The sequence below is a fragment of the Camarhynchus parvulus genome, chromosome 5, assembly GCF_901933205.1.
Source record: "Camarhynchus parvulus chromosome 5, STF_HiC, whole genome shotgun sequence".
Lineage (NCBI taxonomy): Eukaryota > Metazoa > Chordata > Aves > Passeriformes > Thraupidae > Camarhynchus > Camarhynchus parvulus.
This window is the reverse complement of record NC_044575.1, coordinates 188374-201424: the sequence shown is the minus strand read 5'-3', so window position 1 is coordinate 201424 and position 13051 is coordinate 188374. Positions and strand designations below refer to the sequence as shown.

General features: G+C 39.9%; 1 protein-coding gene across 3 annotated transcripts in view; it reads left to right on the top strand.

Moving 5' to 3' along the window:
• Window positions 1–13051, top strand: part of ANO3 (anoctamin 3) — a 116778-nt gene that overhangs the window by 10664 nt on the left and 93063 nt on the right. Inside the window, exons 1-2 of one of the 3 annotated variants that reach the window (XM_030948781.1) lie at window positions 7362–7409; window positions 8694–8797. The exons of 1 other annotated variant lie outside the window; for it this stretch is intronic. Coding sequence is in view for 1 of the 2 variants with exons in the window: in XM_030948780.1 (XP_030804640.1) it covers window positions 12778–12823 (46 nt within the window). In the remaining variant the exon portion in view is untranslated. Of the gene's footprint in view, window positions 1–7361; window positions 7410–8693; window positions 8798–12486; window positions 12824–13051 lie in introns of those variants that run through there. One more of the 3 variants, XM_030948780.1, reaches the window with a different exon arrangement.

Genomic DNA, 13051 nt, shown 5'->3' with positions numbered 1-13051 from the left:
CTGGTATTCCTTGACTAAATGGTAATTTAAGTCAGTGTTAAACTCAATGGTGGTTTATAAGGACATGGCAAAAGGCAATTCTTTGCTGGCTGAAATTTTTCTGGGATTGAGGAGTTTGTTTTCTAAAAGGAGAAAGATGTGCTTTATTAAGTAACTGATTTATTGCAATAATTGGTTTCCTGGTTCATGTAACTTGATTAAATAATCAATTGATAAAATGTTATCTTTTACCTTTTATGCTATCTTTTGTCTTTTGAATGTTGTCTTAGTGGCAAGAATGGTATTTTAAGGTGCCCAGTCATCAAGAGGACTCAGTTCTGTTTTTCAGAACAAGTTTCAATTTTGAAACTTGGCCTTTAGGTTACACTTAAGTGTACAGTTCTGGAACTTTTAATATTCCATTTGTTACATGAAAGCAAATTCCACTGTTCTTTTCTGTGTAACAGTCTTCCTATATAAAAGCTATAATTCCACAAACATCTTTGCAACTAAATTGAACTGCACACAAGTGTGTCTCATGAAGCATTAGGCAGGTATTTTCAAAATTTTAAAGGCATTTGAGAACTTCTGGTGGTGCATGATTGATTTTCTTGATTGAAAACTAAATTATCTTTGGAAATATTTTTGGTGTCAGAAAAGCATTTTTCATTATTTTTACTAACACAAACTTTTTTTTCCTGTCCAGTAAGGCACAAGGCAGTTAAAGCTTATTCTATTGCATTTAAGCTCTATGTCTTTAAGTTCTGTATTTGCTTCATATAGTGTGAATTAAGACGTATTTCTGCTTGCTGCCGTGTGGTTTTGGTGGCTTTTTTTTTTTTTGTTGGTTTTTTTTTTTGTTTTGTTTGTTTGTTTGTTTTTTAAATAGAGTTCAAGTTTTGAAAGAGGAATTAGGTTGAAGGCTGTTACTTTATTTATAGACTACCTTGAGATTGTTCTTTTGTCTTTCTCTCTTCTCTTGCTTTGGAAACATGCAAGTGGCATAAGGAAGGCTGGCTGAATGACACCCCAGCTACTGCTCTAGTCCTTATCCCAGGAGAGACCTTGAGCAGATGTCACCAACTATTTTCAGGTTTCTGGAGTCAATGGGGTAGTAGCCCAAAGGAACAAATAGTGGAACTAGTTGAAAAAGTGTCTTCCTCAAGTTCTTCCTGGCCCAGATGCCAGAATGGAACAAAGAATTGTTCTTGCTGGGGTGTAGCTTGACTTGGCTTGATAGATGTCGTATTTCAAAGAGCAGGCATGTCAACACTTGAGAAAATGCTGTCCCTACTTTTCAAATAAACAGAAACTCCTCTGTGTTTAGCTCTTGAAGGGAAGAATTGAATACAATTAACAGTTTATATAATATGTAAACCCCATGTTAGCCTTTCAAACCTGAGGTTACAAACTGTCTAGAAAATTAGTCAGAAAAATTACATGCTTTCTTTCGCAGCATGTAGAATGCACAGATAATTTTATAAGGGCACCATTTTCTTCTTGCCTGCTTGAAGCCCGAGCTTACAAACCAACTTTTGCTGTGGCTGCAAACACACAGGACCTTGCCTGTCCAAGCCACTGTCCCAGTGTCACTTGGTGCTCCAGCAGCACTGTGTCCCAAGGACAAAGTCCTCTGCTGGGCTGGAACTTCCCTTCTGAGGAGGTATGCTACCTCAGTGGCGTAAGAGTACTTGGGGTGAAAAGATGGCTTGCTACAAACAATGCCCAAATGTATTTAAACCCTTCATTGGATTTTAGATGAGACTTAACATACGTGTGTTATGCAGCAGGGAATGACTGGTGGTGGAATGGAAAGCATTAAAGAAATCTCCTGCCATCTGTTATTGTTGATAGTTTGCTGGCACGATGACTTGCAGATTCAAAGGCAACTTGTACATGTTGCCTTTGAAAAGATGAGTAAATATTTCTCTCTGCCATTATCATTAAAAGCTGTAAATATGTTTGGGAGGAAGAGTACAACCCAGATCAGTTGTGTGCAGAGAAAAAAAAAAAAAAAAAAAAAGCAAGTCAAGATCTACTACAAAATAACCTGTTGTTATCTCCTAACAATTACAGCTTTGACAGTTTTTTGCTGACAATACTTGGTGTGTAGTACTTGCTTAACACAATTTTACAAATGAGATCACAGGAACTTCAGTTTATATTATTACACTTTCAGCAAGTGCTGTTCTGAGTTAATAAAAATGTCTGTAGTGTCTCTGGCTAAACCAAACATAGCTGTTTACACCATGGAGCAAGGCGATGTAAGAGATGGGGTTTCATAGTCCATGGTGAAGATCTGCTTTTGATTGTGTGAGCCATTATGATGATTTTACTAATTAATCACAAATAAACAGGAAAATCGTCTGGTTCAGACAGAAAACATATTTCTGAATTCCAGCTTTATGACCTTGCTGGCCTTTTGTCTCAGTGTACAGGTGCGCTTGGGGCTGGCATGGGGTGATGCTGCTCCCATGGGTCCCAGGTCTCTGCTCTTGAACTAGCAAGTGGGCTTCAGTTCACCTCAAAGCAGCTGAAAGATTACTGCTGCAGCTCCTTCGAGCCAGAGAGGGGAAAAGCTTTGTTGTGGTTTGACACTGGCCAAACACCAGGCACCATGGAAGCCGCTCGCTCACCCAACCCTGCCACAGCTGGGCAGAGGAGAGAAAATTGAACTAAGGGTCCATGAGTTGAGATAAGGACCTGAAGAAAACACTCCAGGGGCAAAACAGGCTCCTCTTAGAGGTACAAAGTGAATTTATTACTAACAAAATCAGAGCAGGATAATGACAGAAACTTCTTATGTACCTCTCATTTATATATTTATATATGTATATATATATATAAGCTTCCCAACCTGTTTTCTTAAGTATTTAGCTTCTTTTTCATGCTTTTCAATATTTAATGTCCTATAGTTTTCACACGTTTTTTCTTACCCTTTGTAAACTACAGCCTGTGTATTTGGATCTTAATTCTTCAGCCTTACAAGATGTAACTAGCTTGCATGTCATGAGTGCATAATCAACTTTTTCTTGTAACTACAATTGACATTCATGTAGCTTAATTTTATTTTGCTCTCCAAACGTGTCTTTCTTTTGGTAGATACTTACAGGAAAAATGGCTTTGGAGAGATGCAAGGCAGGTTTTTGCCAAGATATTGCAGAAAACTTGAAAATTGGAAGTTAACTTCCTTTCTGATCTTCCAGCATCACATATGGTATCAATCCAGCCAAAATTTCTTCTGTGAGCAGACTTACCCAGATGAACCCCAGCCATACCAGTGGGCATCCTCTTGCCTGTTTGGCTGCTGGAACCTGGTCCTGTCAGAATGCTGACTCAACCCCTCAGCTGAGTGTAACTCACACAGAGCACAACTCCTCAGGAAAATTTCTTCATGCCTTTGGCATGTAAACATCAATGTTTTTGCTTTAGCAAAGCAGCTGGGCAGGTCCTGGCCATGAAATGAAGGATGTAGAAGCTGCCATAGCTGTCTGTGATAGTGGCAGTGCTATGTCTCATACAGAGTAGACTAAACCTCTCAAATTCCAGGTGTCTCCTGTCTACCAGATGTTTCTTTTCTTTCTCCTATAGAAGTTATTATGGGAACCACTGCTTTGTATAAATTATTAAATGTTTATCACAGCAACGATTTTCAGTCAGCTGGAATGACATGACATCAAATACCTTCCCTGTGGTCACATAAATATTCAATTGGTGTGAAATGAGCTTTGGGAGAGCAGAGATTTGAATTATTTCTTATACTTCCCAGAACCTTCACCAGGATACTTTGGTACTAGTAGATGCAGTTCCATTAACAACCAAGGAAAAGCGGAGGAAAACCTGGGACTGAATGCCCAGGTGTGTATAGGGTGCAGACAGATAAACCCAAGGCCAGGAAGGCTCAGAAAAGAAACATTTGAGGTTTTTTTTTAAATGTTAATATCCCTAATATCTTCTCTCTCCCTTACTCCTCTGATGGTTAAAATAGGGCCTTGTTGATTCCTAGAGGACAAAATTCATGGATGAAAACAGTATGCAGTTTTAAATTTGTTCTTTGCAATTACTTGTAACTGGATTATTTTCTAGTTTCAACAGCTTCTGTTAAAAAAAAAAAAAAGGAAAAAAGCTGGAGTAGCTCCTGCCAGCCACTGCCTTCTGCAAGCAATAGTCTGCTTCCTAGCAATTGTAAAATCTACATCCATATTATTGTTACATTACTTCTGTGGCATCTCTGTTGTTCTCTCTATCCAGGCCTGTAAGGGAAGCTACATCAATACTCTTCATGGGTACTTCAAGTCTCTTACCTCTTCTGAGAAAAAATCTATCTCTGTGCATAAGAGGCTCTAGGTTCCAGGCTGATAGCGCTCCACAAGCATAGAGTTAGTGTGAGCAATCCCCTGGGAAGGAGGAAGAACAGTACCTGTGAGCTGTTCTGTGAGCATTTATTTTTTTTTTATTTTTATCAGTCATCCTTGAGTATTCTTACAGTGAAAGAAATACCCCATGGCATAAATAACTCAGATAAATAATTAACTGATTTATCTGAAATAAACAGAAAGCTCTGCAGGCAGTTGCAGCATGCTTCCTTTTCCTGATGCCTCTCCCAAAATCTGCTTCTCAAAGCATCAACATCAAACTGACAAGTGCCTCATATTCAAACAGTTATTGCACAGAGATATCAGTGAGCATTTTCCTCCCATCATCCTTGAGCACTGTTTCACACATTTTATTTCTCCAGTAGTGACAGAATGACAGAAATAAAAGACAGAAAAAGGTTCAGCCATCCAAGGCCACATTCCTTGTTTACCTCAGGTTCTCACCTGCGGCTCTGTTCTGCAAACACAAGGTCCTTTTCGCAATATAAGTGCTTTCCCCATCACGTCTCCTTTCCTGCAGAACAGTTCCCCAGGTGAAGATGAACTAATATTGTTTACTGTAATTTTTAACATTTTAATATTGTAAATAATGTGTGTTATTGCCATTTTCCCTGCCAGACACCACCAGGGTCTGGGTACATAATGCTTGTAGTAATAGGGATTTTTGTCTTTTTTTGTATGTCTTTGTGTACATTCCTAACAGGAGAGTCAGTTTACAGCGTGTATGATGTGTGTTTTCTTTAGGGATATGGAGAAAAAAAAAGTGATGGCAGAGCTATATAACTTTTAAAGGAACAGTGAAAAACTTTAACTCTGTGCAATTGTCAAACTAGATTTGTTGTCTTAGGGTTAGTCAGCCTTCGCAACGTTGTCTTATATATTAGAACAGTCACGGCAACAGTTCTATTATCATTAAGCTGCAAGGATCCCATAGCTTCTAAGCTTCATACCTTCTTAATGCTTCTCGTGGAGCAGCTCCTCTGAGCAGTGGCTCCTCTGGACCCCTCCTGCAGCCATCTGACTCCTCTTTTTGCTACACCCTTTTATGGCGCTTGTTCTCATTAGTTACAGGTGTTCTTAGTCTCTAGTAATTGATCCCAGCTGCAACTCATGGAGGGGTAAGATTAATAGTTACTAAAGATTAAGATGGAGATAATATGTTACTTGAGCCTTTGTATAACCAATAGCTCTATATGAAATCTATAAATATGACATAATATTAATATATACTTCTGGAAAAGCTGCAACTCTGTGGTTAAAAGAAAAGGGGGAATTGTAGGGGGGCAGTAGAATGTAATCTTACTCCTCCATGAGTTGCAGCTGGGATCAATTACTAGAGACTAAGAACACCTGTAACTAATGAGAACAAGCGCCATAAAAGGGTGTAGCAAAAAGAGGAGTCAGATGGCTGCAGCAGGGATCCAGAGGAGTCACTGCTCAGAGGAGCTGCTCCACGAGAAGCATTAAGAAGGTATGAAGCTTAGAAGCTATGGGATCCTTGCAGCTTAATGATAATAGAACTGTTGCCGTGCACTGTTCTAATATATAGAAGCAACATTGCAACATTTTGCTCTGAATGTGAATATACTTTGTATGGTTTTATGAGTAATTTTTCTTTTTTCTTTTCTCCTTTTGCATTGAATTTTTCCATGAGCCATCAGCAAATAGGAAATGGATTTATATCCATTATAAATAATAAGAACTAAGAGGTTTTCTACACAGAACTAGCTTGAAGGTGATGACAGACGTGGCTGTTGAAACTGCACTAAGCAGCAATAGAGGGTTAATCTCTAAACCAAAGAGCTGACTACCCAGGAGACCAGATCTTCTTAGAGACAAGACAAGAAATTTTTCCTAAATCTAGGAAGAAATGCCTAAATGGCCATTTATTTTAAAAACTAAATTTAGACTATGCAGTTAAGGACTATGTCAACGTCTTGTTTCTAAAAGTATCTAGCACTGTAATTCTTGAAGCTCCTTGTACTAAGAACACGACACTCAAGAAACAATGGGCACATTTCTAGTATAGGTCTACACTGTTGCTGGGGTGCAATCCCAAAGCCCGGCTGGCCAAACAGCATGACCAGCAGTCGGTGGGGCAGCAGTCCAGGTGCAGGAGCTTTGGCTCGGTAGATGAGGCTGGCTTACACTGACTGCCGCCTAGGATGACCTCTCACGGCTGGTGGTGGAGAGGCTTCACCCCTGGACGAGGCTGAAGGAGTCCCAACTGGCCAACAAAGACAGGAGGCAATGGCAGATGTCTGCAGCAGAGTCTTGGATTTATTGAACCAAGGGGAAGGCAAACAGACAAATCCCCTGAGGGACGGGTGCACGGAGATTTTAAGGGACACAGAAAAGAGGGTGGCACCCTTCCTCAGACAAATCATAGTACAGAAGCAAATGAATGACATACAGAGTAAACTAGTAGAAACCAAGTTGGGGAGGGACCCAGGCTCCTAAACCTATCACTCCGTGCCCCAGAGAGAAGAGTCTGGAAAAATGGGACGGAGTATGGAGTGACGGACAGGGTGCCTGGGAGGAGACAACCAAATGGATACATAAAGATCCGCCTGGTAACAGGGAAGGGGTGAACTGGACGGGGGGAGAAACCATAGAAACAGGGGAGGGGACAAATGATTGGCATAAAACAGTGACTGTGAGGGTGGGAAGGGGAGCCCTGGGCAGAACCATTACAACTTAGGATGGGGGGAATGGAACAGACCACCTTGAATTAATACAAACCATCAAAATACAAAGAACAGGTAAACAAACGCACCACAACACACTGTGAAAACAAATTAGATAAGGGATAGTTTCATTACTGACAGTGATTTTTATTACTCTAGCTGATTATTTTCTTCCTTACTTGAAAAATGAGGCTGTGAATCAGAAATATATTGTAGCAGTTTGATAGCTAGTACTGCAGTTAGAGGAGAATAATCTTTCTTGCTGTTTGCTTCAGATGATAAAATGTGAAATATGAAAACTGAGATGTGTAATAGAAGAGAAAAATATCACAATGTAGAAGTTTTCCTACCTGAAAAATGTGGATAGGTACGTAAATTGGATGCTGCTATTAGAATTCAGTTGTTCCTCTACACCTTTTAATGTTTCTTGACATTAGTATTTTCTTTATAATCTTTTTGCATTATGATATAAGGGTTTTTAGCAATGGACAGTTCGCTCATGTTTTCTTCAATATAGGTGTGTTCCAAGGATTCCAGTGTATACTGGCACAAGAATGAGGAACTCTTTAGAATTCTAGTTTAGCGTTTGGCCCAAATATTTAACAACAAAATTGAGTTTCTTTGCTGAGGAAAATGAAATTTTACTAAAAATATGGACTGTAAAGTTCCTTTCTTTGGTTCTCTTTCATGTTAGCTTGATAAATTAATCTCATACTGCAAAAGTAACTCCATTCAGAGAGATGATCAGGATGCAAATATGAATGTATAAAAGCAAACGACATCTTTAAAGTAAGCATGCAATTGCAGTGAGCAACAGAATTGAATCCCAAACACTTTATATCAGTCAGAAAACACAGTCCCATGGATATAACAGAATTCTGTCTATACTAGGAGAAAATATCTCTTAAATTACCATAGAAATGAAATATTAAAATATGGAAATCAGTGACATTTCAAGACTTTGTGTCTTAGCAACACAAGGTAAAATCTTTATCAATATGTTATTCAGTTTTTTAATTAATCTGCTACATACTTTAGCAAATCTGCTTTCTAGACCTTCTCCATAGTGACTGACCGCTTCATGAGAGAGTCATTGTGTTACCCTCTACGGCAAAATTCTCACTGTTTTCAATAAGATCAAAAAATTTGGGAACAACATTACTGCAAATATTTGAACAAGATGATTTTTGCATTGCAGAACTTTTAGTACGGAACTGCTCTTCTTGAGAGGTGGACTCAACAATTCTGTAAACACTGATTTTTCATACTATTTAAATGTATTAGATAAAAATTGATAACAAAATGAGTAAATTTGGGTGATGCTGTAAATATTTAATGGTCTTATTCAGACATTTTACACTAAAGAATCACTCTGTCTCAAAACCTCTCTTGAAAATTTATAAGAAACTGTACTCCACAAGAATTTTAGAAATTAGTATGTTTGAGAAAGGACATTTAATATCATCTTGCTATTTTGTCCTTTGAAAAGCTGCATAAGCATACAGTCAACAAAATCCTTCACTGTAGATATGAAAAATTAACTTTACGATTTATTTTAATTACAATTTGAAATTGTGTGTCTACTTCCTGTTTTGAATCGATCTGGCTCCAACTCCCTTGGATTTTATTTTTATTACATCCTTTATTATAGCCCTTGCAGATCCAACCTCCTGTTCTGCAGCTTTACCATTGCCATCACCAGACTGGGTCAGACACAGCTTTGTCAAGGCATATTTTGAAGACCTTCAAGGACAGGTATTTCACCTCTTTTTGGGTTATATGCTCTGATAATGTATCACCAATGTGTAAAAACTCGTTACTACGGCTCAGTCTGAGCCTCCTATGCCATGATGTGTGGCTATTGTCACTAAGCAGATCATTTAGGACTACAAAGGGTTTATTACTGTAAACTTTGCAAGTGGTTTCCCAGTAGTGGTAGGCTCCTGGAACTCAGTTTCTATTTTTCATATTAAATTAGCCTAGTTTATTCAACTTCTCACAGTTTATTAACTGTAGACCCCTGACCTTCTTGAGTAGCATTTTATGGACCTTTTCCAATTTTCTATCACCTTTCCTGAAGTGGGCGTGAAGTGGGAAAGCTAGACACAAAATTGCAGGTACAGCTGCAGTCATGCCAAGTAAAGGGGATTAATACCAGTTTCATCTGCTGGCTCCATTTCTCCTTTATTTATTTATTTATCATTAAGTTTCTTTATTTATGATGCAAGTGCACAGCTGGCTGGTGTTCAAGGTAGTGCTTCCCATAACGTTCAGGTCCTTTCTGCTAGAGCTGCTGCTCAGCATGAATTGATGGATTTTTCAGGGAAGGATTTTGCACTTGCTGAATCTCATGAGTTTCTTTGGAAGTTCCATTTTCTTTCTGGGCAATACTTAACACTGGCTATAGTCAACTTTTGAGGTGGCTTAAGGAAATAATTGGCATAAGACATGACACAGGTGAATTAGACTTTAATTTAGGGTTCTATTTCATCTGACTTTCTGAAAAGCACTGTGGAAGTACAAAAATTAATTTAAAGCATGTCTTTCTCACAGCCTGTTCTAGTGGCAAAACAACTCAGTCCTCCTGTTCTTATAATTTCCAAGTTTTACAGATCTCAAATAATACAGATTTTCACAAGGCTAGATGTATTATGATAAAGCAAGACCAAAACTTAGTTTTTGTCAGAAGATATAAGGAAATATCTCATGAAAAATGATATTTATCATAGATAGAGAATTAATCTCACTGTCAAAACTAAAAACCTAAAACTTAGTTAAAAAATTCAATGTGATCAACCTTAAGCTTTTAAGTCATGATTTTGGTTTTGTTGACTTCAAGGAAGAAGATTTTAATCTAGTTCTGTTTGATCCTGATCTCTCCATCTTTCATTGGTTTTAGAAATTATTTATAAAAATTTACACAGACGTAAATGTGAGACATAGCATAATAGAACTAAATATTTCATTAGACAGGGCTTATGAGGGTAGATTTTTATTTCAATGGCCTTCAAAGCCCATGTACCCAATGCATACATACCCTAAGAATGCATTTCTTACATATCTTAGCCATCAATTCTTAATTGTTCTGTTATCTGGACTCTAAAAAGATCTTCAAACTCTCCTTACTGACCAAAGAACTATATTTCAAGATCCTCATATGATCATATTTTACAATTATTAAGTTTAGTTAGTTGACAGCATGAGGGATTTAATTTAAAAATTAAATTAATTACCTTTGTGGAGGTAGTTTTTCTTCTCTTTTGCAGACCTTAGCCTCAAATGTCTTATCTGTAGTTTCATGCATACATACCACCTACTGTTAGAAATAGAGCTTTATAATTATAATGTATATTATTTATAATTTTCTAGTCTCAGCATTCAATCCAGTACAGGGTTTCGGAGCACTGCCTTACCCTGGCTTTCTCTTCTCATCATTTTGTGTATTACGTCAGTGAAATAAATATATTTGAAATCCACTAATGTCACTGAAATCTACTAGTGTCACTGAAATCTGCTTGAATTCAGGAGTTATGTAAATTGTTGTGGAGGATTGTGGACCAGAAATTAGAAGGATGGCCCTGAGTACCAGGCAGCTGACAGCCTCTTTCCCAAGACTGAGTGTGATAATCTCTTTCCTCTGTAATTTTACTTGTGAGCCGCTCTCCTTCCCCTCTGCATTTTGTAATTGCTATCATCGGAGAGCCAGTAATGGCCCTCTTTTGTTTTGTGCTGCTAAGAGAAGGAGCACAATGTACACTGCTCTTCTACTTCATAGGCAACTCAAAAGGTGTCAGCCAAGGTTTCCCAAAGAATAGATCTGCCCTAGAACCTGACAAAGGTTTAGACCCTTACAGTGTAAGAACTACATTTGCTTGTTACAGATTGCATATGTTTATTAAGTTCATAGTTTTTATTGTACGCTGTTTTTTCTGGCTGACTTTCAGGGTATAGATTTGGTTTTAATCTCTATGAATCCACTCTGATGTCTACATTAAAGCTTGAAAGTAAACAACAAAGATTTTATTCTACCTCTTTTTTTAGCTTGCTTTTAGTTTGCCAGAACTTGTTGATCAGCAAGTCAGCTGGCTGACTTATTCTGCCATGCACCATTTATAGTGCTGTATCTCAGCAGGAAAAAGCTGTTCTGAGGAGCTTTTCTAAAATTGCAGGAGTGCAGAGGAATGCCTCATCTGTTACCTTCACTGTGCAGACTGCCACTGGAGACCAAAAAATGAGTAAGATGCATACTATAGCACTATAGCTTCTGCATCTTTACTTAAACTAACAACAAACCTTCTGCAAATGTCGCAAAGCAAACCAAAATGTAGTCAGCTATCTTGAGGAGGTAAGTTTATTTTTTCCCCTTATGGATGTGTCAGCTGCATGTTATGTAAGAGTAATATCTGTTGTACCCTAAAAAAAGTGCTGGGGAATACCTCACCAGTTAGGATGCAATTTTTATTTTGCCTGCCTTTCTACATGCATGGATGTATTGGTTTATATACGGTTGTTTAATATGTTTTCATAGTGGAAAAACATTCTCACACACACAAAAAAGTGTGTATCCATCTTGTTTGCTTAACTACACCGATATAGACAAAGTAGTACAATTTATAGTACAGACTGTAGTATGGGGTGGCATTTATGTAATTTTTTTAGCAGACTGTACATGACAAGCCCCAGTCAGCTATGGGGAAGTTCTGCCTTTACTGTCACAGGAAATCTGACAGGACACAAGTGGACCCACAGACTTTGAAGGAATACTGTGCTAGTTAGGCGATTGAATTAACTTCTGATGAGTAAATAATGTCTGTATCCCTAAATGGAGAAGAGGATATAGATACTCCTAGATGCAGGCTAGAATATTTGACTGAATTAATTTAGGAGGACCAAATCCTCCCGATTATTGTGGTAGAAAAAAAAATTTAAAAAGAAACCCAAAACATTCTACAGGAATTGAAGGATGCTATCATAAAACTTATTCAGAATCCAGAGAGAATAATGTGAGCAGAGACCAACAAGGAAAGAAATGAAACCCTTTTTAGTTTGAATCTTCTGTTTTCTAGAATGAGCTACTGGCACGCACTGTAGAGAAAGGGGAAATTATGATACAAATAGCACAGAAATGGGCCACGTCAGGCTTGAATTTGTAATTTAGTATCTTGTAAATAATTATCTGCAGTAAGGCTGAGACTCTTAAGTTTTATGAAATACATAGAAATAAAGACCTGTGATGCAACTTAGGGATGAGGTATGAGGACGGGGATGGAAGCGATGTAACACCGACTTAACTCACAACGCTGAGATTTAAACGCAGCCGTTACCGCGTAAAGGAGATGCAGTTTTTACTTCGCTGCCCTTCACCTCAATAGGAACACCTGATGTCTTCTTAAAAGGGAGACGAGGGCACGGCCGGGCAATAGGGATAACGGGGGCTGCGGCCAGCGCTCCCCCTCAGACGGGGGCGCGCAGCCTTTCCCACCGATTCCCGCTGGCACCATTCACGGCCCGGGCTGCGGGCGGAGGCCCAGCCCCGGCTCCGCTCCCGCCCCTCGCCCCTCGGGCCCGGCGTGACCGCCTCCCCCGCGGCCGCTACCGGCGCCATTCCCCGGGCCGTTCGTTCCCCCGGCCTCCGCTGCGCGGCGGGCCGCGCCAGGCCGAGCCGCGCCGCTGGGTGCCCGCCCCCCGCCGCCGCAGCCGGCGGGCTGGCAGCTGCGAGGCTGCGCTCCGCCAGTATGGTTCACCACTCGGGCTCCATCCAGTCCTTTCGGCAGCAGAAAGGTCAGTACGAGCCCCGCCGTGCGCACCCATCGGGAGGCCACTGCCCCTGCCCGCCCTGCGGGAGCGGCGGCGCAGGGAGGGCAACCTCAGGGGGGGCAGCCGCGGTGAGGGCAGCCTCGGGCGGTGGCAGCCTGAGGGATGTCAGCCTCAGGGGAGGGCAGCCTCGGGGGGGGCACGCCGGTCTGGCCGCGATGTCCGTGCGGGATCGCCCGCGGGTGCTGGAGCGTT